A 23,576-nucleotide genomic window follows, 5' to 3' on the forward strand; every position below is an offset into this window, starting at 1 on the left:
TTAGCTTGGCAGCAATAGCTCTCGGGGGCAGCTGCACTCCTTCTTTACCTCTCATATTCTGCTGGTAACAAAGGCGAGACAACAAGAGAGGGGTGATGGGTGCTCAGGCAGCAAGCCTGTCAACAATGAACTGAACTGGTTTTGTTTTTATTGGATATTTGTTGCTAACAGCCTGTCTAACTACCGATTTATTTCTTCTCGTGCGCGAGCACAGTTTAAAGTTCATTGATGTAGGTGAGCTGTGGACAGGTTTTTAATCCCGAAGCTTTCGATTTTCTTACAAAACATAAGCAGAGTATGTTGGACTTCGAGCACTAAAGCCGAATGACTGAGGAGAAACATTCAGACCCGTCTTCAACAACACTGGTGAGTTTCTGTCTGTGTAATTATATTTTATATGGAGATTTTGTCTATATTTGGCATTTTAACAGGTGCACTTTGCTGGATTCCGCGAGCACCTGTTCCTTCTGTGGAATATGTTGGGATACAGTGACAGTGTTAAACTTAACAGTGGTTATTTTAAAGACTGTATTAGCGCAGAGTTTTCTGTGGTTTTATGCTATCTTTTCAGATTATATTTCAGAGACTGTTATGGACTCATAAGTCCATTAAGTGCTCTAGTCTATAAACAGTGATTGTTTTGTATTCACTACATAAGAAGATTGTTTTTCACAGTAAAATCATGCTTCTTTGTAGGATCATCCACATCTGGCGGGTCTTAATGTGGGCATTTTTATATAGCCTATTCATAACCTCATGGTAGTATGCTCTCTCCTCATATCAACCAACTCTGTTTCTTTCGATCTCCATGAGAGCCCACCGCGCTGTTTGTGTGTGTATGTTTTCCTTTCTGGCACACCTTTTCCTGTCTCCTCTTCCTGGCCAACGTGGAGCTTCCATCCACATCACAAGTATTGATGCTGCTGAGGTAGAGAGACTCTCTTAAAGCCCCCATACCCAATTTATATACACACTCAATCCATTAGGCTTAATGGCATAATGTGGACACACACACACACACACACACACACACACACACAAAACACTGTGCTAATGGACGTCCTCTCTAAAGGCACTTAAGTATTGTTCTCAAGCTGGATTGATTTAAGGGATGACACTATATCTGATATGTATTGGATTTACAGGATAAATACACTGAGTGAAATGAATGAGTGGCCCACTGACCCAGCCTGAGCATCTGTATGGTCCAGCAGACTGGAGCATGCAGCTATTGAGCTAAACAGGTCAACAGAAATGTACACAAAAGAGATGAAATCTGTTGGCCACTGCTTGAAAGAAAGCAATGTCTGGAACGTGACCTTAAAGTGTGTTGTTTTATCTGCAAGTGCATTAGTGTTTTATTTTAACGTCTACACAAGTTCTTTGTGAGCAAACACACCCTCCTGTTAAAGGTTTATAAGTTACTCCTGTGGACGGTGATGATAACTGGAGTGAGATGTGGAAAGACCTGCTTCTACACCCACACGCACACACACACACACACACACTGCTACAGCTCCTGATGGGTTAATGCTTCTAATTCTGAATTATACCTCAACATATTTCTAAGAACTGTAAAGTACTTAAAAACTCAAAAAAACAAAAAACACATAACGTGACACAGAAACATAAGACAAGGATGGGGTTAGGGGGGTGATTGTGGTGTAGCGCTGTTTGATTTACTTTGTTGAAATGTGAGACTCTTGCTTTTCTGTCTCCTTGTTTAAAGCTGTGCATCATTTACATGCCCTCCAAACCTGTCTGACTAGCTGGTGCACTCTTTCAGTAACAACTGTCTACTGGTGTTTGTGTGCGGTTGACTTTAGTCAGATTCTGAGTCAAGGAGCTATTATGGTCACAGTGACTTGTCTGTTTGCATGTGTAAGTATAATAAAGATGACAAATATCTTTAAAATGTGGTTTCCCTGAGACAGAACAGCATATGTATTTCTTACACCAAGCCTTCAATCTTTTATAAAACTGTCGTCAATAGCGGTTTTTGATCGGGGCGACATGGGCGGTTGCGTGGTGGGGGCAGTACCACAGGCATCTCCAAAAGAAGTTGCTCGTACTCGAGCTGCCCCGACATCAGCCAGCGCATTTTGGAGATGGCATAGGCACCGAGCGGTTTTCTGCTGCCCATTTGCGGGGAGGGCGCCCTCCCCAAAGTAAACTTTATTGTCATCTGCGCTACATACAGTCCAGTATATAGAGAGACGAGGCGACGAGGCTCCAGTTACAGCAGTGCAAGTTAACAAACAATAACTATAAGAAGAGTAAGAAAATAAATATACACTTTAGGCATAGGGGTAAAGGGATCAATAACAATTTAAAATGTATAATTTACAGTTTGATGATTTAAAGTCTCACACACAACCCGTCGAAAGGGGAGGGTGTGTAAGGTGTAGGTCTATTAGGTTATGTTGTGGTGATCCTCGGGTTGAGGGATGGGTGTTCATACTGGAGTATAAAATTAAAACCAATGGAAGATGGACAAGAAAAGTTCAAAGCCATCAGGTGCTCAGTTTAGAAAAAAGAGAAAAGAAGATGCAGGTAAGGAGATGTGTGATTGGATAATGGCAGATCATCCTGAAACAATCAGAATCAGAATACTTTATTAATTTTAAAATTATGTGGGTTACAGTTCCTCCAAGAAGAAATTTTAAAAATAGTAACAGTAACAGACTAAACTCCAAACAATACATTATGTTACAGATTTTACACATTTAAGAAATAGCACTAATATATACAGATCACTCAGTTATAAATATCAAGAATTAACAGAGGTGGTTATAAATAAATATCAAGAAAATTGACATGAATATTACAGAGTGGAAAAGAGCGTGTGTAAAAAGGGTCTAACTATTGCAGTTGTTGGAGCTATTTGTTCTTTATTTTTATTATTTTGAAATTAAAGTTTGTTGTTAGTTCACTTATATTTTGGGGTTTATTTACACGTTTATTTGTAGGTTAATATTTGTTTCAGTGTTTTGTTTGTTTGGTGTTTACCTTGTTAAATTAGTAAGAGCTGTAGGACCATTTTGTTTCTATAAATAAAGAGACTGGTATAGGACCAGCATGCACTGGGGTGGGCCTATGGTTTTTTACCAGAGCAGGAGAAGCAGCAGGAAGGAACAAAAAATGGATCTTGTTATTGTTTGCCAAACTGGATGAATGAACCATAAAAACGCAACCTTCAAGTTTGGACCGTGGACTTCTTTTGCCTGCATACAAAATATTATCTCAGGGACTTCCGGTGGCTCGTAGCACCGCATGGCCGCATAGAGAGTGACCTCCGGCACCAACCGTGTGTTTCCCCGGACTCGAGAGCTGTATTAGGGCTACATTGCCATTTTTCGACTCAAGAATGAGTGGGGATAAATCTAAAAAGGGAGGATACGGGCTACGAAACATTCTTGACTGTGAAATGGAGAAGGACGCCGCGGCTAGTGAGGCAAGCCTCGCATCGGGACAAGATGGCGACCGAGGTGAAGGTCTGGGTTGGCTTCGGGATGCTGTGAGTAGCGTACTGGTGGCCGAAATGGCTACATTGCGTACCGAATTGAAGAGTGACTTCAAAGCATTCGGTACGGAATTTCGGGAGGATGTAAAGAAGCAAATGGCCGAACTCTCTAAGGAATTGAATCAAAGATTACACGAGATGGCGGATCAGGTGGAGGAGATGACTGGTCGGCTAAAGCACGTCGAGGACAACATGGCTGACTCGGAACGCTGGGACATTGGTGTTAGGGATACACTTGTGCAGCTGTTGGAAAATCAACGGGCGCTTCAGGAAAAGGTGTCCGATATGGAGGGCCGCGCTAGACGCAAGAACATCCGGATCTACGGCGTACCGGAAAACTCGGAGGGCTCGTCGGTGACTACCTTTGTTGAAAATCTGATCAAAGAACACCTAGGCGAAGATTTCGGCCCGGACCGTGCTCTCGGCATTGAGCGCGCACACCGCGCGTTGGGACCGAAACCACCCCCGAACGCCCCACCACGCTCAATAATAGTGCGCTTCCTCCGGTTCTCTGTTAAAGAAGAGATTCTCCGCACGGCGTGGAACAAAGGGGTACATATCCAAAACAAACGGGTGTATTTCGATCATGACTACTCTCTGGAAGTGCAGAAAAGGAGACGGGAATATATCCCAGTTAAGAAGGCTTTGAAGGACAACGGGATCCGTTTCCAGACACCACTAAGTAAGATGCGAGTGTTTTATGCGTCAGGCAATGTCCTATATAATACCGCGAGCCAAGCTGCCGAGGATTTAAGAAAGCGGGGAATAGCCGTGGGTAAGATCACCTTGGGGAACCAAACCAACAGGATGACAGAGGACACGATAAAGCAGCTACTTCCTTGGGAAACGCAGACAGCACACTGCGGGGGCGGCTTCCAGCAGCACGTGCGGGAAAAACTCCAAGCATTCCGGAGGGAGCAAGAAAAAGTGTCAGCAGACGAGTGAACAGCTGATGGCGGGACAACGGTGTGATAGCTGGCGGTAGAGTTTTGATAATCTAACCGCAGGAACACTGACTTTCGTATCCTTCAGAATTCATATTTCTTTAGGTTGGTGCCTACGGACATGGTTAGAGAACCACCACGTTATGTCTAGTAGCGATAAGAGACTGTTTCGTTTATTTTTTGCCCTTTTTTGGCTTTTTTGTCGGTCACTCCCCTCTTGTCGGATGAGGGGCCCCACCCTGTGGCCAGTCCCCTCAATGTCAAAGGATACTGTTATATCCTTTGTATTGGAAGCTCCTGTTAATGTTTTGTGTGTTTGCTGTTCAGTGAGTTCTGGTTGTGATGTTCTGAGGTCTGGGTTGATTATGTTGTATTCCACATATCCACTTGATGGCTTATAATTTCTATAAAATGCTGTCACTAAATGTAAATGGCCTGAATAGCCCTATTAAAAGAAGCAAATTAATTACCAAATTGAAAAAGGAGACAGTAGACTTGGCATATTGGCAAGAAACTCATCTAGATAATGCAGAACATGAGAAATTAAAAAAGATGGGTTTCAGACATACATTTTATTCATCGTATAGGGCCGGGAAAAAACGAGGAGTAGCTATCCTTATCTCAAATAAAATAAAATTTGAACATATATCTACTATAAGTGATAAGGAAGGTCGGTTTGTTTTAGTAAAAGGTAGAATAGAGAATAAGACGGTCACACTATTAAATGTCTATGCACCCCCAGGAAGCAACGCAAGCTTCTTTAAGAAGATATTTGATTTGATCTCTAAGGAAACGGTGGGAACTCTTATTTGTGCAGGAGATTTTAATTTACTGTTAAATCCCAGATTAGACTCAAATAATAGGGACAGGAAAAGCACGTCTGGAGGGAAACGGGTTAAAGGAATGTTAACGGAATTAGGGCTTATTGACGTGTGGCGATCTATCCATGGGTCAGCGTCAGGATTCACTTTTTACTCTGCTCGACACTCAGTGTATTCGAGGATAGATTACTGTTTTATGTTTAATAGGGATTTACACAGGATAAAAGATTGCAGAATAGGTCCAAGAGATGTCTCTGACCACAGTGGACTTTATATAACGTTACATTTGGACGGGACACGGAAGACAACTTTGTGGAGACTAAATACCGGTATGTTAAATGACCCCGCTTTTGTGAAACAAATGACAGCCGATCTTAACTTGTACCTGCAGGACAATGATAATGGAGAGACAAATCACAGTATTGTATGGGATGCAGCCAAAGCTGTCCTCAGAGGTAAAATAATTGCGTGGTCGACCATGATTAAAAAGAAAAAGTCACAAGAATTGTTACAACTGCAGAATAGATTAATGGCCTTGGAACAGTCAGGTCTAAAGGATAAAAATACTACAGTAACCCACCAGATCAGACAGATTAAGCAGGAGATAGATAAGATATTGAGCGAAGAAGTAGAGAAAAACATAAGGTTCATGAAACAGAGGTATTATGAGGCGGGGCCTAAGGCGGCGAAGCAGTTGGCGTGGCGGATTAGAAAACAGCAAGCTGAAAATAATATTTATAAGATTAGAGACCCGGTTGGTAACAATGTTGTAACTGACCTGGATAAAATTCAAAAAGCGTTTGAAAAGTATTACAAATCCTTATATAGTCAATCTACTCAGGGTGATGTAAATAAGATGACTGACTTTTTGAATTCCTTAGACCTGCCTACGATTGGTCGAGAAGCAAATAGTAAGTTAACGTCCTTAATATCTCGGGAAGAAATAATTAAAGCTATCTCCAGCCTTAAATCCAATAAATCACCAGGTACCGACGGGCTCCCTGCCGAATGGTACAAAACCATGAGGGAAAGCCTTCTTCCCCTGTTGGAAACTAGTTTTAACTACATTTTGAAAGGTCGTCTGGTACCTCCCTCTTGGAAGGAGGCCTTCATATCGGTTTTGCCAAAGGGGGGACAGGATAGACTAAACTGCAAATCTTATAGGCCTATAAGTGTCCTGAACTCAGACTATAAACTATACACAACTATTTTGGTGCGAAGAATGGATGCTGTAATGCCTTCTTTGATTGATGAAGACCAAACGGGTTTCTTGAAAAATAGACAAACCCACGATAATATTAGACGAGCTTTACACATCATTGAACACATTTAATAATAAGAAAAAAAGCTCAATTATTCTTAGCTTAGATGCTGAAAAAGCATATGATTCAGTGAATTGGGACTTCCTCTTCCTAGTGATGAAAAGATTTGGTTTCTGTAGCGAGTTTATAAGATGTTTCCAAGCTCTTTATTCTCTCCCTACTGCCAGAATAAAAATTAACGGTAGCCTCTCCGATACTATTTTTTTAGAACGAGGATGTAGACAGGGGTGTCCAGCAAGCCCCTACCTCTTCAACTTGTTTATCGAACCTCTAGCCCAGGCTATACGTCAGGAAACATCGTTGAAAGGGATTGTAATAGGAGGGGACGAGTACAAGGTGTGTTTATATGCAGATGATGTCTTGGTGACAATCATGGATCCCAGCTCAGGTATACCAGTATTAATGGGGATGTTGGAAACATATGGCCTGTATTCAGGGTATGTCCTTAATGTCAAAAAAACTCAAGTTCTGTCATTTAATTTTTCTCCGGACCAGACACTACTGGCAAAATTCAAGTGTTTCTGCCTAGAGATCTGACACAACTGTACGATATTAATTACAGTCGTATTAATAGAGAAATATATAGCGATCTCAACATTTGGGCCTTGCTCCCTCTCGACCTTGGCAACAGGATACAGATAATTAAAATGAATATTCTCCCCAAACTACTCTATCTTTTTCTTGCTTTACCTATTCAAATTCCAGAGAAGCAATTCAGGGAATGGAATAAGCAGATTTCGAGATTCATTTGCCTTAACAAAAGACCACGGGTGAAGTTCTCTACTTTGCAGTTGCCGAAAGACAAAGGGGGCTTGGCTCTACCTTCATTAAGGAATTACTACTTATCTGCTCAGCTGAGGTCCTTGGTGTGTTGGTGTAATCCATCTTTTTGTGCGAGGTGGAAGACTATTGAGATGTCTCTCTCAGACACGCCAATCCAGTCTAGACTTGGTCACGCGGCTTCTGATTTGGACAATACCTTGACGCCCAGCCACTGGGTCACTTTTACATTAAAAATATGGAGGGGAGTGGTCAAGCAGGCGCAACTCCAGGAAGCTCAAAGGGCACTCAACGATTTACATAAAGCAGAAATGGGAAAAAGAAATGGACATTGTGATTACAGAAGATGGGTGGGCACGGATCTGGGAGACACAGTTTACCACGACTAACTCCAACATGTGGCGGGACTTCTGCTGGAAGAACATTATACGCTATTTCATAACGCCTAAACAGAAGTCTAAATTCAGTGCTACACCTGCGTTTTGCTGGAGGAATTGTGGGGAAGTCATGGCTGATTACGGTCATATATTCTGGTCCTGCCCACTCATACGACCCTTCTGGACGGAAGTTATAAAGATAATTACAGAGGTGTTGGGATTCCACGTGTCTTGTACATTTACCTCATTGTATCTGGGGTATTTTACAGACGATTTAGTTTCAGATGATGTTTACCTTCTGAAAGTTCTCTTGGCTTCTGCGAAGAAGGCCATAACAAAACGCTGGCTCTGTAGAGATCCTCCCACTGTAACACTTTTTACCTCTATAGTGGAAGACGTCAAATTGATGGAATGTATGACTTTCACTCTGCGACTGCAGGGAGATTTGGGAAGGAGACGGTGGAGAAAATGGCTGGACTTTACAGCTTGTGGCAGCACCCTTTGATGCATAGAATTAGCAATGCAGACTTGTTGACGTATGTATGTGTGGATGTGCAGATGTATGTACAGGTGTATGTTATCTTCCCATGACCTCATACTGTTTCTGTTTTTTCTTTTTTCTTTTATCTTGTTGCATAAAAATGTTCCTAAACAAATAAAAAGTGTCAAAAAAAAAAATATATTATCTCAGTGCAGCTGTGGCTTGTGGACGTTTAATTGTGGGATGTTTGGTTTGTCAAACAAAGGAATTGCCACTACAGCAGTGTTCACAGTGTGTTAGATGGAGGAGTTGTACAGGGAGATGGCAACGGGCAGGAATGATTTCCTGTGTCGGTCAGTGGTGCTTTTTGGTAATCTCAGTCTCTCACCGAACGTGCTCCTGTGACTAGCCAGTACGTCATGGAGTGGGTGGGAGGTATGATCCATGATTGTCCTTATCTTGGACAACATCTACCTCTCTGACACCACCCTAACAGAGTCCAGCTCCATCCCCACAACATTACTGGCCTTGTGGATCAGTTAATTTTGTCTGTTGGCATCTGTGACCCTCAACCTGCTGCCCCAGCATGCAACAGCATAGAGGATAGCACTGACCTCAACAGAGATACAACAAGATAACATTAATTAGTAGGGATAGTGAAAACTTCTGTGTACGTTTGCTAGCCACTTGGCTATGATAGTAAACAGTTGACACTGATGTAGTTTACTGAATCAGACTGTGTTCAGCACAATATTAATTAGTCATTGTCAATTGTTGATTTGTCCTATTCTCATTGTCCGATGAATTATAATGGCTGTTTGCAAACTATACATACTCTCTCTCTCTTTATGTTTATCTGGTTAAATTCAGTATGGTTCCAACAACAGTTTTTACAGAAAAATATGTTTTACATGTATGTACAATCCTTAATATACATATATACACATAAAATATACAAATATTTTAATGTGGGGAAACATTGCTCAGACTTTTGAGATTTCAGAGAGGCCGAGGTGTGTTATCCTGCTGGAAACAGCTATCAGCGGCACACTGTGGTTATAAAGGACATGGTCAGCAACAATCCTCAGGGAGGCTGTGGTGTTTAAACGATGTTCAGTTGGTACTAAGAGGCAAAGTGTGATAAGAAAATAGCTTCACACCATTAACCCACCAGCATCCTTAACTGTTGATGAGACAGGATGGATCCATTCTTTCGTGTAGTTTACACCAAATTCTGACTTTGAGAGCCAAATGTCAAACCAGAAATCAAGAGTCATGAGACCAGACAGCAAACTTCTAATCTTCTACTTTCCAAATTTGGTGAGCCTGTGTGAACCGTAGCCTCAGCTTTCTGTTCTTAGCTGATAGGACCCAATGTGGTTTTCTGCTGCTGCTTCAAGGTTTTATGTGTTGAGCATTCAAAGTTGCTCTTCTGCATACCTTGGTGTGTAACGAGTGCTTGTTGTTGCCTATCAGGTCGAAGCAGCCTGGGCATTCTCCTCTGACATCAATGAGACATTTTCACTCAGAGCACTGCCGCTGAATATTTTCTGTTTTTTCTGACGTTCTCTGTAAACCCTAGAGATGTCTGTGTGGAAAGAGTAGATCAGCAGTTTCTGAAATATTCAGACCAGCCAGTCTGGCACCAATAACCATGCTACATTCATAGCCACTTAGATCGCCTTTCTTCCTCATTCTGATGCTCAGTTTGGCACAGGGCTGCAGATCATCACAACAAGGAGCACTCCAATAATTAGTATAGTAATTATAGTAATTGAATCTCTTTGATAAGACCCTCACTGTGCAGTACAGTCTTCAAGCCTAAGCTGCTCCTGGAAAGCTGCTCCTCGGTAACCCCAGCTAAAGGTTGTGTCTCTTTCCACTTGTAAACTTGGTGGACTGGTGCTTTAATAATCTGCTAATGCGAAAAGTGAATCGTGATCAGCTGTGCTTAAGGTGACTTATGATCAGTTACTCTTTTGGCTTCCATAAATCTTGTTAAAACTTAACAAGTAATCCATATTTGCTCATCTATGAGTCATTTAAGAGACGCTCCTGCTTACAGCACCACATAGACATGGATTTGTCAGCATTTTAAATGCTCGAGAGATTAACCAGCTAATCAAAAGTGTAATCGCAGAGTTAAAACTGTCTAGAAAATCAGAATGCTTGCAGCTACACGCTCAATTTATTCACCAAAACGATATACAAAGCAGTGCAGAAATAACATGTTTTTCAGGATCTCTGTTCTCTTTTCTTCATGACTCAGTGCATGACTAAGCCTGCTTTGATTTGCTATTGCATCAGTTGTCGCGCACACAAACAGGCACATTAAAAAAAAAAAAAAAACATATGGTGAGAGGAATATGCAGCGTGGACATTTGGTCACCCAGAATGGAAAGGGACTACCACATTGCTGTCATCACGTTTCTTTTTATAGACACTTTTTAAAAAAGCTCTGGTTTATTCGCTTCATTTGAATGACCAGAGTGCTTTGAATATGGAAACTTCCCCGAGTTCCCTCTAGATTAAAAGATTAGGTCTCTGCAGATTTACTGCAGGCGTGACGTCAGGGTGTATGTGTGAGAGACCAACGTTTTCACAACTGTAAAGTACTCCAGTTAACATCCCTAATTAACTTTTTTAAAAGTTGAGTAATACACGAGTGATGGTGATATTTGTGAAGGGAGGAAAACACAACTGTCGAGGATGTGCTCATTCTCTGAACACAGATGTGTGTGAGGCTTTTAAGCTGACATGTCAACACGGGAGACGGTCGAGTGGTTGTTGATGCATTAATATGAACTATTAATCAAACTGAACTGGTGTAACTTGATCACATGACCTTGGGGGCTCGTTACACAGATACAGCACACAAAAGAAGAAATGCTTTTTGTATTTCTGCATCTGCACTGCTCCTCTGCACAGAAGCTCTTCTATTTATAACAAAAGGCCTTGCGTAGCTGCTACTGCCATCAGGTATGCCCAGTATCCCTGTTCTGAAGCCATTAAAACAGCGAATAAACACTGTGCAGTGCAGGATGTTTCTTTAGGAGCAGCTAAAACACTCTCTACCGTCACCATACAGTTGTTGGAAACTAATGAGCTTATTACAGTGTAAAGTTCATTCTCCTCTGTGGCCTTGCAGAGGGGGGGTTTCTACATAAGAACTCAAAGTCCTACTCAGCGCTGGTATTCACATACCGAGTTACGTAACATCGATTTCCTCTCTGTAAACATTTATTTCTTTTTACTCCTCAGGAGATGATGACACGCTCACATTAACATTCACAAAAGCCTGGCCTTTGATAGGTCAGGGCAGTGAGTGAAGCACATCAGAAGAGACGACGTCCTTCCTGCCACCATGTCCGTCCAGGAACCGCCGACATCCACTTCACCCTTCAAACCCGAGGCCAAGCCAAGGCCGGAGATTCCTCCAAAACCACAATGCAGTTCCCCTACTCTTGGAGAGAGGGACAGCAATGTCAGACGCTCTGGAGGGAAGGTCAAGAGGATTGTGAACCAGTTCAGCAAGCAGGAGTCCACTGAAAGGTTGGAACCGGCCACCAATGGTACTGCAGAAGGCAAGCCAGTTAGACAGTCCAAGAGGCCTCCTACGATAAAGCCCAAACCCCGGGTGAGACTGCAGCTTCAGAAGGAGGCAGAGCAGGCAGCTCCGCCGCTCCCTAAGAAGAGGAGCCGCTTGGCGAAGAAACAGAAGGAGCTTGATGGAGGAGAGGAGGGGGACAGAAGCAGCGTGGAAGGAGGCCGATCAGGTAAAGCTTTGGGAGAAGTATATGGGAGAAATACCTCTATCTTGAGTTTAATTTATTATTTTAATTTGCGTTGATTGGAGTTAAACTGCAGGTTTTGTCACAGATATAAAGATGGTCAGAGTGAAGTAAGGTTAGTGTTTACAAAGAAGCAGAAATGCATTCTTAATGCAGTTTCACATCAAAAGCAAGTGTCACCTGATTTACTAGAAACTAAACGTGTTTAAACCTTTACCTCCAATTAAAAAAAATCTCTTGCAACAGCTGGTCAAAGATCAGATGACAGCAGTAATTGTTTTATCTTATAATTAGGCTAGTTTCACAGACTTAGTGTAGCATAAGATCACACATGAATTATTAGACATTTTGTCTGATGCAAAAATTGTGTGTGTGTGTGTGTGTGTGTGTGTGTGTGTGTGTGTGTGTGTGTGTGTGTGTGTGCGTGCGTGCATTTAAAGACCTTGGCATATGAGTGTTAAATGTGTAACGTCAAATGTGCAGCGTAATCAGTGAGCTCTGAGGTGTGGTTGTGTTTGAATGGTCTGTCCCATAAAAGAAGTCAGTCAGCTGATCCTGTGTGTGTGTGTGTGTGTGTGTGTGTGTGTGTGTGTGTGTGTGTGTGTGCAAAGCAAAAAGTTAGGTGTGCTGTGTTTACTTTCTGTTGGAAAAGACAGAGGGATCCTAGAGGGATCTCTTCCATCTCTATCTCTTTGTTTAAGCTGCAGCGACACTTTTCTTTGGTGTATCATGGTGAAACCCAAAGAAATTAAGTTGCATTGGTACTGATGTGAGATTTGAATTTTCCATTCCAACATACAATATCACTTCCCTTGTTTTGCTTCCTTGTTCAAACAGAAAACATTTAAACATGACCTCACTGAGTCTTTGAGTGAATATAGCTAAAGCATGCAGTCAAGTTTAAAAATAAATATTCCTGTTAGGGCAGGGGAGGGTCAGAATTTATTCCGGCACACCCCAACAACCACAAGTTTTATCTTTTATTGTCAACATTAGTAAAAACAAACAAACAAAAGAACCCCAAAACAGGGATTTCATTCATTTTAAAAGATTTAATAAAATGGATCTAAAGCGAAATGATTCTGTTGCAGCACCAGGGCAAAATCTAAAAATATCACCGTATACAATAAATAAACAACAGAGTTAAAATAGAAATGTCACAGGCACATAGTGAGGATCTTCTACTGTGAGATACTTCAACCGTAATAAAAAAAATTAAAATGAGTTTAAGTTGAAGAAGAGTAGATGTTAAAGAAATGTTTAGGGATAATAAGCTCATTTTAAATTGTTTATATATTTATTGTCTTGCTAGTGATTTGCTAGTGTAAAAATGATTTAAAAAATGGTGATTGGTGAAATTTAATATAACTTGCAACCGGTGCCTCGATTATGTGCTAGTGGCCAATAACCAGTTACAAATCAAATGTGCAGTAAGTGAATCTTTTCTTTTGTGGACGGCTGTTGTGCAGTGTTTTGAGCTGAATCAGTATCTGTGTCGGTGCATCTGATAGTTTTGGGGAGATTCCACTCGTTTAACTCTCAGGAAATAAAGGTGGTCCAACACCACCATCGCTGATGTCACCAGCATGGCAAAGTGCATCAGTGTTCTTAATGGTTTAACTGGAAAGTTACCAAAACTGTCCTTTATTTCCCAGCTTTTTTAGATGCTTACTTGCTGACCCCTTTAACCATCTTTCCAGTTCACCACTCTCTTTCCTCCACCTCCTCCATTTCCTTTTGTCGGTATTGAATTTTCCCCCATGCGATCCTCCAAATGTTTCCATGAATATTTGAAGACGCGTGCTGACTCAACGGTGCAGCATGTGCATGTGAAGCATTTATGGGAAGAGAAGATGGGGGGGAAGGGGAAGCAAAGCTCTTAATGAAAGTGTACCTTTCTGTCTGAGGACACAGGAAGTGGGCAGAAAGCAGCCATTCCCACTCATTAGCTCAGTTTTTTTGTGTGTTTTGTTTTGTTTTTTAAATTGCAAAATAAGGAAGAAACTAAATATTTGAGAAGTTCACTATCATTTTACTTTCTTCCCCTTTTGAAAACATTTCAAAACAATTCATGTGTTTCTTATGTTTTACGCAGAGCCTGATGGAAAGGAGGTTGAGGTTGAGGTTGAGCTTACTGGAGGAGATAAAGTGGAGGCGGAGCACAGTCATCACACGCCTGTCAGCCCGTGCTGCGCCCCGAACTGCAGCTGCATCTGCCACCTCCAGCGGCCTGGCATGAAACTAATATGGGTCCCCGTGAACGTGGAAGATGTTGGGGAGGAGGGTGGAGAGGAGGATGAGGAAGACTGGGAAGATGAGGAAGTAGAGTTTGTGGATGAAGGGGACAGTGAGGCAGAGGAGGATGAGGCGTTGAAAAAACAAAAAGCAAAGTTCCACGAGTCGTTGAGTGTTTTGATTGCGGACAACCAGAGGAGGCGTTCGGACCCGGGTCCTCACTTCATTCTTGCCTCGCTTGCTATCACTCGCTCCGGGTCTCCCCCCGTTCCCCCAAAACGTATGCAGTCACCGCAAATTCAGCACGGAAGCACCCAAAATGAAGAAGAGAATATTTACGAGGCCACGCTTCCATTGATTTACCCCACTCCTAAAAACAACGCAGTCGAGTGTAAGGAGCTGGATATTCCTCTAATCAAAGTGTGCAAACTAGGCCGTCGGTCCAAACTGACCAACAGTCTGTCAGATCCCACGTCCGAGTTTCAGAAAGAGGGAGAAACCATAGTGACCCCGGACGAAGTTCCGCCTGCTATCCCCCCGAGGATCCCTTTGAACCAGGACAGTCGTAGCCAAACAATACCCAGGGGCGGCATTCCTCTTCCCATGCCCACACCAGAGGAGGGTCACTTGTTGCGACCCTCCTCCCCCAGTGGCTCCGCCACCACTGGACTGAGCCCTCAGCGAGCCCACACTCCACCTCCACACATTTCCCTCCAACCTCAGAGACTCCCACCACCACCACCAAAGGCAGATCCCAGGAGGCTCAGCACTGCCTCAGCGCAGTCCCTCACACTGAAAAAAGGTCTGAACGAGGATTCTGTGTGCCTGACATGAGCTGTGAATGATGCATACAGGTAATATCTGTTTAACTAAAAGCAGCCATGTCTTCTTTTACTAGGGGAGGAGAATGGAGGGAAAGAGGAAGAGAAGGAGGACACAAGCGAAGAAAAGTGAGTCAGCATCTTTACCTTTCCATTTTAAAAGGATATGTGTGGAAATATTTTATATTTTCCTCAGATAAAATGACACAAATATATGCAGTATATTTCCAAAGATGCTCCTAAACAAAGGTGCTTTTCCCTCCTGTTTGAGTAAAACCTGCTAAAAAAATACAGTAGGAGGGCTCAAGCTACAAATGGATAAACAGGGTAGAGCGCATTTAGAGAAGAGCTAACACAATGTCTTCATATAAGAAAAATAAAGATTTTCACCTGGATTACCCTTTAAACCAGCCTTTATATTATTGAGAGTATTGACAGATTAATAAGGGGGCATTTGTAAGTTGTTAACCCTTTTCTCCAATGTCATGTCCCCTGACAGGAGGAATTCTATCAGGAGGAAGATTGGGTTTATTTTCGACACTCGTCTGCAGGATGGTAAGGCTGACACTCAAAACAAACAAGCCACAACAAGCCCAGATCTATCAACTGTAACCCTGTTTCCAAAACAAGTCCATAAATGATTCAACTTCTAATAAACATGCCTTTACATTTACAATAATCCGCTCACAGTCCACGCGTCCTTATCGCCACAGGCTAAAGATGGAAAAATTGCCAGCATCAATAAAGGGGCAAATTTCACTTGCTGATTGGTCAGGTCACACCTACAGGCATGTGTGGCTGCGCTGAGCAGGGATTTTGCCATCATACCTGAGAGGATTGCTGGATGATGATTTGGGGCAACACTGTGCTGTTTAGTTTTACTTTTTGCATCAGAAACTGTTAAATAAACAAAAAAATTTTGGACGTAGTTTCGTAGGATATTTGCAGACAGTGAAGCTAAGATTAAAAAAAACATTGGAAATATTGGAAAGTCCAGTTGTTCTGATCGTGTCATTGCCTGGCTGTCTTTGTGTACAGTCGGAATTCACTGCCTGGGTCACATTTGTGAAGGCGCCGCTAACGCTCAACAGCACATGCAGGTTTTGGAGCAACAAACAAATGCCACCTGCATGACGTCAGATTAAGGAAACTCTTTCTTGTCACCTTGTCACATTCTCCACATACTGAAACTCCAATGCTGGTAAAACATGAGTACAGGTGCTAACAGGATGTGCCTGCAAAACCTTTCACCCACTAAAAAACAGTCCTGATGAACTGTTGAGCAGCTGAAATCCTGTTAGACATTCATTAGACATGCTTCTGTCCCTACAAAAACCAGATTTTGATATGTAGTTCCAGTTAGACAAGCGTTTGCACTGGATACAGGTTTATGTCATTACTAGTATCTTAAATAGGAAACGCATTTGGTGAATTTTACTATGAGCCATAATGTTTGTCTCCATTTAATCAGTTTCTTTGCACATTATCGTCAGTGTGATTGAATCTGATGATATTCATCTGTATTTTCATCGACTCCATTAAGATGTATTGCATGTTGTCCTAATTCCAAAGTACCTGAGACAGTAGATCATGTACTATATACAGCACTGTCTTATTTGCTCTCACTGAACAAATCACTGATTGTACAAAGTAATTTATTACTTTATTATTTGTCACTCGAATGCATTTTAATGAAAAAGATGCAGTTCTGACATTTTTTTGGCTTTACCTCGCAGCAGGAAGTGATGCTGCTGGGAAACTCTTCGCCAAAGAGCGACGGTGACAGTGTTGAAGCTAAGGCATGAAAATTGAAGAATAGCTTTAAAGTAGCAATAAAATTCAAGTTAAAAGAAAAGGAAAGCCTAAAACGTAACCAAAAAGTTAAACGAGTAGTTCTTGGTTTACTGATAACTGATTATGCAGGTCCACTGGGAAGCAGAGTGATTGATGTTTATGAATATATGTAGTAATCAGGAAAATGTTTGACTCTTTTCCCTGTTTCAGAACCTCTCTACCAGACGTACCGGGCTTCTGTCATTACAAAAGAGATCCGGCGCCAGACAGTTTGCCGTAACATCAGCAAAACTAGTGCGGACTATGCTATGGACCACCTCGGTCGTCGCCCTGGAAATGGAGGACCGAGGGGCAGCCCGGTGCCCACACCGGTTCAGAGCACTCTGTGGCAGGAACTCCCAAATGTGCGGGACAGCGGGGTGCTGGAGAATCTCAGCTCTGACCAGTGCAAGTACCAGGAGGTGAGGGAGTGGAGGAGAGGAGACGATAATGCATGGCAGAGAGGCTCCATAAAGACAAATCAATAAAGGCTGAAAGGAGAAATCTGAGATGCAGGATCAAGTTTTCCAACTAATAATATAATGCTTTTACATGAATTAGAATCCATTTAGCCACACTGTCTAACTCATTGCTATTACATCATATTGATTCACCCGGTATGACGTTCAGAAAAGCTTTTACAGTTAGTTATAAAGCTGTAGTGCCAGTAACAGAATTTGTAAAGGTAAATAACCTTTGAAGTACTGATACAGGCTTAAATACACCCCTCACTAATATTTAGTGAAATGACAAGCTGCACATTGACTCGACATTTTTGATCGCCATCATCAAGCATCTGGCATCATTCTGGCTGTATATTTGATTACTTCTCTGGGCAGAATTGCTCCATTTAAATTGCTTGCTTTGTGTCATAAATCCGTCTTTTAAGCATAGTCTACATGAGGTCGGGGCATGAAGAATGGCCATGCCAGAGGCGTAATGCTTGTTTGCTTTATCCATCCCAAAATCAGTCTGATGTGTGTTTGGGATCATCCTCTTAAAGCACCCAGCTGTGCCCAAGTTTCAAGTATCTAGCTGTTGATTTGAGGTGAAGTTGAAGAATTTGGAGGTAGCCCTTTTTCCATTATTCGAGCCACTTTATGCAATATACTGGTACCACTGGCAGCAGAGCAGCCGCAGAGCTTGATGCTACCACCACCTCAACAGCTGATGCAGTGTTCTCAGGTTTAAACTCCTCATCTTTGCTACTCCAAACATTCCTCTTGTCATCGTGGCCAAATAGTTCAGTCTTGGTCTCCGTGTATTATCCATGTATTTGTAAATTTCATTTTGGAGCGGAAACATATTTTTTGGTCGACACCCTCTCAGTTCATGGTGAAACTGGCTTCACTGTGGACAGGATGCTGGTGTTCAGCAGTTTCCAGTTCCTCACAGGCTTGAGCCTTGGTGGTTCCTGGGTGGTTCTTGCTTATCAGTTTCTTCTGATCTGAGGGTGACAGTTTGTGTATTCTTCCAGACGTTTGCTGACACATCCATACAATTGTTTGAAATGATGATCTTGGATTTTAGTTGTTTATAAATAGCTCCCAAGAGCCCTTCACAACCTGTGTAACTCTTCTTATTTTAAAAAAAAATCATATATAAATCATAAATATTTCCTCTATAAACATGAAAACTGCAGTTATCCTGCTTTTTGTGTCATCTTGGTTTCCTTTAATGTGCAGCTTTGTTCACCTTCTTCCTGACAGAGTATGTTTGAGGTCCTGACATCAGAGGCCTCTTACTTGCGATCTCTTCATGTTCTGACTGAACATTTCATGGAGAGCCGGGAGCTGGAAGAGACGATGATCATCAGAGACAGGAAGACCCTCTTCTCCAACATCCTGAGGATCCGTGAAGTCAGCGAGAGGTGAGGGAAAAAAAGGGTGAAGGGAGATAAGGAAAAAACAGAAACTCCAAAGTGATTTATGATGTGAAATGCTGCAAGGTCACTTGTTGAAGATGAAACTGGGACAGGAATGTAAAGCTTGTTCTTTATGGTTCAACAGGCTTGTGCACAGTTTTCTGCAAGTTCTGAAAATTTGTTATCTGACTCAACAGATTCTTGAAAGACTTGGAGGACCGCATATTTCAGGACGTGGTGTTCTCTGACATTTGTGATATAATCAACTACCATGCCCAGCACAACTTCCCCGCCTACATTGACTACGTACGCAACCAGATCTACCAGGAAAAGATGTTCACTGAGCTCATGTAAGCAACCAGAGTTTCACTTGAATCAGGTTCAAACTCTCTGAGAATTTCCGTAGCAACTATGAGAAAAGATTGTAAGTAGTGCAGGCTGGCAGGGTACCAACTGTCTCAACTGGAGACAAAGTCTTACCTTATCTTTACTTTTGTGGTGTATTTACAGGAAGAGCAACCTGCAGTTCAGTGCAGTAATCACTCGTCTCCAAGAGTCGCCTCAGTGCCAGCGGCTGCCCTTCATGTCTTTCTTGCTACTGCCGTTCCAGCGAATAACACGCATCAAAATGCTCATTGAGGTGTGCAGCATCACCCAGTTTTCACTCTCTATGCCTTAGCATATGTCACTGGTCACTTTATTAGGTACACCTGTTCCACTGTTAGTTAACATAAGTTCTGTAATTGCAGCCAATCCCCAACTCTCTGTCAACAGTATTCAGGGCCATTGATCAGTGCTCATGACACATACATATTAATGATCAATTCACTTTGATGAGTGATGAAAGGTTTCTATAGGTTTCTATAGAAATGTCCACATGATCAGAATCATCTTTCTGGGCTTAACTTCAAATATCTAATCAGCCAATCACAGGGAGACAACTCGGTTCAAACAGAACACCAAAGTAGGGAAGAAAGATGATTAGAGCGACTTTGAACGTGGCATGTTTCTTGGTGCCAGACAAGCCTGGTCTGAGTATTTCAGAAACTGCTGATTTTCTGGGATTTTTTCCCCACAAAATAATAACTGAGATAACATCTCAATACAACCAAGGTATGCAGAAGACCATGTCTGAACACACAAGCAGATGGGCTCCAGCAGCAGAAGACTGCACCAGGTGCCGCTCCTGTCACCTGATAACAGGAAACTAAGGCTACAATTTGTCTGGGCTCAATATTAAACAACAGAAGATGAGAGAAATGTTCCAGGCTTGATAAATCTCAATTTCTGCTGCAACATTCAAAACAACATAAACACAGTTGTATAAATATTTCAGGATTCACAGTCACCAGATGTCAACCAGTAGAGCACCGTTAGGACATGGTGAACCTAGAGATTAACATCATGGATGTGCAGCAGACAAATCTGCAGCAACTATGTGACACTGTCATGTCAACATGGACCAAAATCTCTGAGGAATGTTTCCAGCACCTTGTTGAATCTATGTCACAAGTAACTAAGCCAGGTCTGAAGGCAAACTGGAGTCAAACCTGGTACTAGTGAAGCCCTTACTAACTAGGTGGCATGTGAGTGCATGTTTAGGCCACAGAGTGACAAATTGGTTATTTGCTTCTGCTTCTCTCCTGAGAGGAAAAAGCTCAGCAACTCACAGATGAGTGACAGCCTTTGTAAGCTTTACGTGCTTTACTTAAGTGCCAAACAAAACGCCACAGTACATTGTGCATAGCTGACCCTTCTCTCCTGAGGGTCAGTGAAAGGCAATAGCATGAGTTCATCACGGTGTTCGGATGTGTGGAATGCCCTCATTCCAGCGTAATCTTACACACTCTAGCCTTCGCTGATCCTTTAACCTATAAGCAAACACACAGACTCGCCTCGCCCCAGTTTCACAACCTTGCTTGTGTTTTGGTGGAAAAATGTCTCCTGGTAATGTTGTTTGTCTCTTTGCAGAAATAGAAAGTTGTTGTTTGTTGTTTCAGAACATCCTGAAGAGAACAAAAGAGGGGACGAAAGAGGAGCAGACAGCCTCAAAGGCTTTGGCCTCTGTGTCCAAGGTAAACACGCCTCACTCCTCAACCACCCTTCTGCCTGCAAATGCGGCATATTTGAGTCTAAAGTGTGCCGTATGCTTCTGGAAATTAGATGTCAGCTATTGTCTGAATGAAGGATTTCCTACTGAATCAACTCAGTGAGTCACAGGTGCCATTGAGGGCAGTGGCAGGCTGAGATTAGGTTTATTAAAAGAGCCAGAGGAATAAACTTGATACTCCCAGTGAGACACACGGTTTTATACAAGGATGGTTGAGAGGAGGTTTTTTTAAGTGTGAAAATAAAAGGGATCTGCTAAGTGATTTCATCATTTTGTTTCAGATCATTGATGTGTGTAACACAGAGGTGGGAAAGATGAAACAGATGGAGGAGCTGATTCATATCTCTAAGACACTGGAGTTTGACAAGCTCAAGGTAACGGCAGTGTTGATGTTTGTATTCAGCTTATGTGATCTCTTTTATTTTGAAGAGTCGTAAATGCCACCTGTCCTCTTCAGGCCATCCCCATCATCTCCCAGACTCGATATCTGGAGAAAAAGGGAGAGCTCCAGGAAATGTCCAAAGGAGCGACTCTCTTCAACATGAGGGCAAAGTTCACTCCCATCTACTTCTTCCTGTTCAACGACCTGCTCGTCATCGCTGCCAGAAAGGGGTTAGGTTCAAAAACAAAACTGACACAACATAAAATGCTCTTAATTTGTTGACCCATCTTTGATGCATCATTGATTCGTTCTGCTAGATTCTGATTAGAATTGAAAGCGTACACTGAATTTTTCAGATGTTGTACACATCATGCATTCACAGTCCCTTTACAGCTTAATAAATGCATCTTTCTGCTTCTGTGACAACAGCTACATAAATTTGCTTGATGTCAGTGGATATCAAAGCCTATCTGTAAACTGGAGATATTTACTAGCCTCAGCTTTATGCACTAATTCAGAATTATACATTTTGGTTAATCATTAAACACTGTGAGGGTGGTCTCTGCCTATGCAGCTACCCTTGGAAAAGCCCAGAAACTATTCTAATACTTGCCAAACTATTACATCTTTAATGATATATAGTGAGCTCATTACAGGGGAGGTCGCCGAATGTCGTCTTTATGGGGAAAGAGTTAAATGCGTGTCATCACTCGTTTAAATAACTCCAACTCCCTAAAATTTAAGGGAAGGTGGTGCCAAAGGTGCTAGACGTTAAGAGTATACACAGCATGCGATATACCTGCTTCCTGCTAGACCCGTTTTCCTTCTCATATTTTTCTTGTAATTAGCTTTTGTCTACATTGTCTCAAACAGCACGGAGCGTTTTGTGGTGCTCGACCATGCCCATCGCTCTCTGGTGCAAGTGCAGCCAATAGAGGAAAGCGGGACCAGTGGGAGCCCCTTCGAACACTGCTTCAATCTCACGCTGCTGGAAAACCACCAGGGACGCCTGTTTGAGCGGCTCATCAAAGCTTCCTCTCAGTGAGTGGTCGCGCGTGTGTGTGTGAACAGCATGTGCTTGACTCTAACATCTGCAGTATCTTGAATGAAAATAAGGGAAAAACTAGACATGAAGTCAAAGTCCAATTCAAGTAGTTCATGCTGTTTACATAGAAGCAGCATGAATCGGGTAATTTGACTCATGTAAAAGAAACATTTAATTTCCTAAAAGGAAAAATTGTAGATGAACTGCGAGTTACTCAAAGGTTATGTGAGATGGAAATGAGAAATTAGATCCACCAAGAAACAGTTCTGGCCTAAAAGTGTAACTAGATTACACTCCTGCCTGGCCAGCACAGTAAAAAGGTCCCTGGCGTCCTGCGTGTTCGCCTTGTGTCTGTCTGAGTTCTCTCTGGTATTTCCAGCTTCCTCCCACAGTCCAAACACACGCCTGTTTGTGTAACTGGTAGTTTTGGCGACGTATCAAGGTTAAACTCAAGATCTCTTGACCAAACCATTATAAAAGTGATTTGCTAAACTTAAATGAACCTAAATATAATGCTGGGAACATTCTTCAGAGATGTGCCAAAATGCAATGTGAGGATTTTTAGATTCAGAAGACTGTGGGACATGTTGAGCCTCAGAAACGGGTTGCTATGGTTTTCTGTTGACCTCCTCTTCTCCGCACACCTCGAAGGAGGTGAAAACTCTTCCTACTGTTACATCAGGAATTACACGTCACTGGTATGAGACTAAACTGTGGCCGTCTCCATCAACAGGTCGGACATGGACAGGTGGATGGCAGCTTTCCCCAACACGGCCAACCAAGAGAGAGATGATAAGGAAGTGATTTACGAGGACTGGGGTGAGGACAAGCGCATACAAAATTCACACACACCGAGTGTTATGCGAGTTATGAAAGTTTACAATTTTATATGTGTCTGTGGATGGCAGACTGTCCTCAGGTGCAGTGCGTGGAGCAGTACATCGCCCAGCAAGCCGACGAGCTCAGCCTGGAGCCCACTGAGATCATCAACGTCATCCGCAAAACCAACGAGGGTAAGAGCATCGGGTGGGAAACGTTTATCTTTAGAAAACAAGCTGTGGCAGCTGAAACCGAAACTAATTATTATTATTATTAACATTTGTTACACAGAAAAAGTTACATGTACTAACATGACTTTGTATCACCTCCCTGGACTCTGCTTGTTTATATGCCTCCATCCTCCAACCCTCGCTTTAGCAGTTTATTTGCTTTGACTTTCTTGCATGAACGACGCAGAAACCGCCAAT

General features: G+C 42.3%; 1 protein-coding gene across 1 annotated transcript in view; it reads left to right on the top strand.

The window, feature by feature from the left end:
- arhgef15b (Rho guanine nucleotide exchange factor 15b) overlaps positions 1-23,576 on the top strand; it is a 24,640-nt gene continuing 1,064 nt past the window's right edge. The window contains exons 1-15 of the mRNA XM_004562755.3: positions 1-366; positions 11,510-12,024; positions 14,135-15,076; positions 15,173-15,224; positions 15,595-15,650; positions 17,100-17,350; positions 18,638-18,798; positions 18,990-19,142; positions 19,303-19,432; positions 20,793-20,867; positions 21,184-21,276; positions 21,360-21,514; positions 22,158-22,325; positions 23,063-23,148; positions 23,238-23,342. Coding sequence (XP_004562812.3) covers positions 11,613-12,024; positions 14,135-15,076; positions 15,173-15,224; positions 15,595-15,650; positions 17,100-17,350; positions 18,638-18,798; positions 18,990-19,142; positions 19,303-19,432; positions 20,793-20,867; positions 21,184-21,276; positions 21,360-21,514; positions 22,158-22,325; positions 23,063-23,148; positions 23,238-23,342 — 2,839 coding nt within the window. The 5' untranslated portion in view covers positions 1-366; positions 11,510-11,612. The remainder of the gene's footprint in view (positions 367-11,509; positions 12,025-14,134; positions 15,077-15,172; positions 15,225-15,594; positions 15,651-17,099; positions 17,351-18,637; positions 18,799-18,989; positions 19,143-19,302; positions 19,433-20,792; positions 20,868-21,183; positions 21,277-21,359; positions 21,515-22,157; positions 22,326-23,062; positions 23,149-23,237; positions 23,343-23,576) is intronic.

This window comes from Maylandia zebra, linkage group LG3 (genome assembly GCF_041146795.1).
Source record: "Maylandia zebra isolate NMK-2024a linkage group LG3, Mzebra_GT3a, whole genome shotgun sequence".
Lineage (NCBI taxonomy): Eukaryota > Metazoa > Chordata > Actinopteri > Cichliformes > Cichlidae > Maylandia > Maylandia zebra.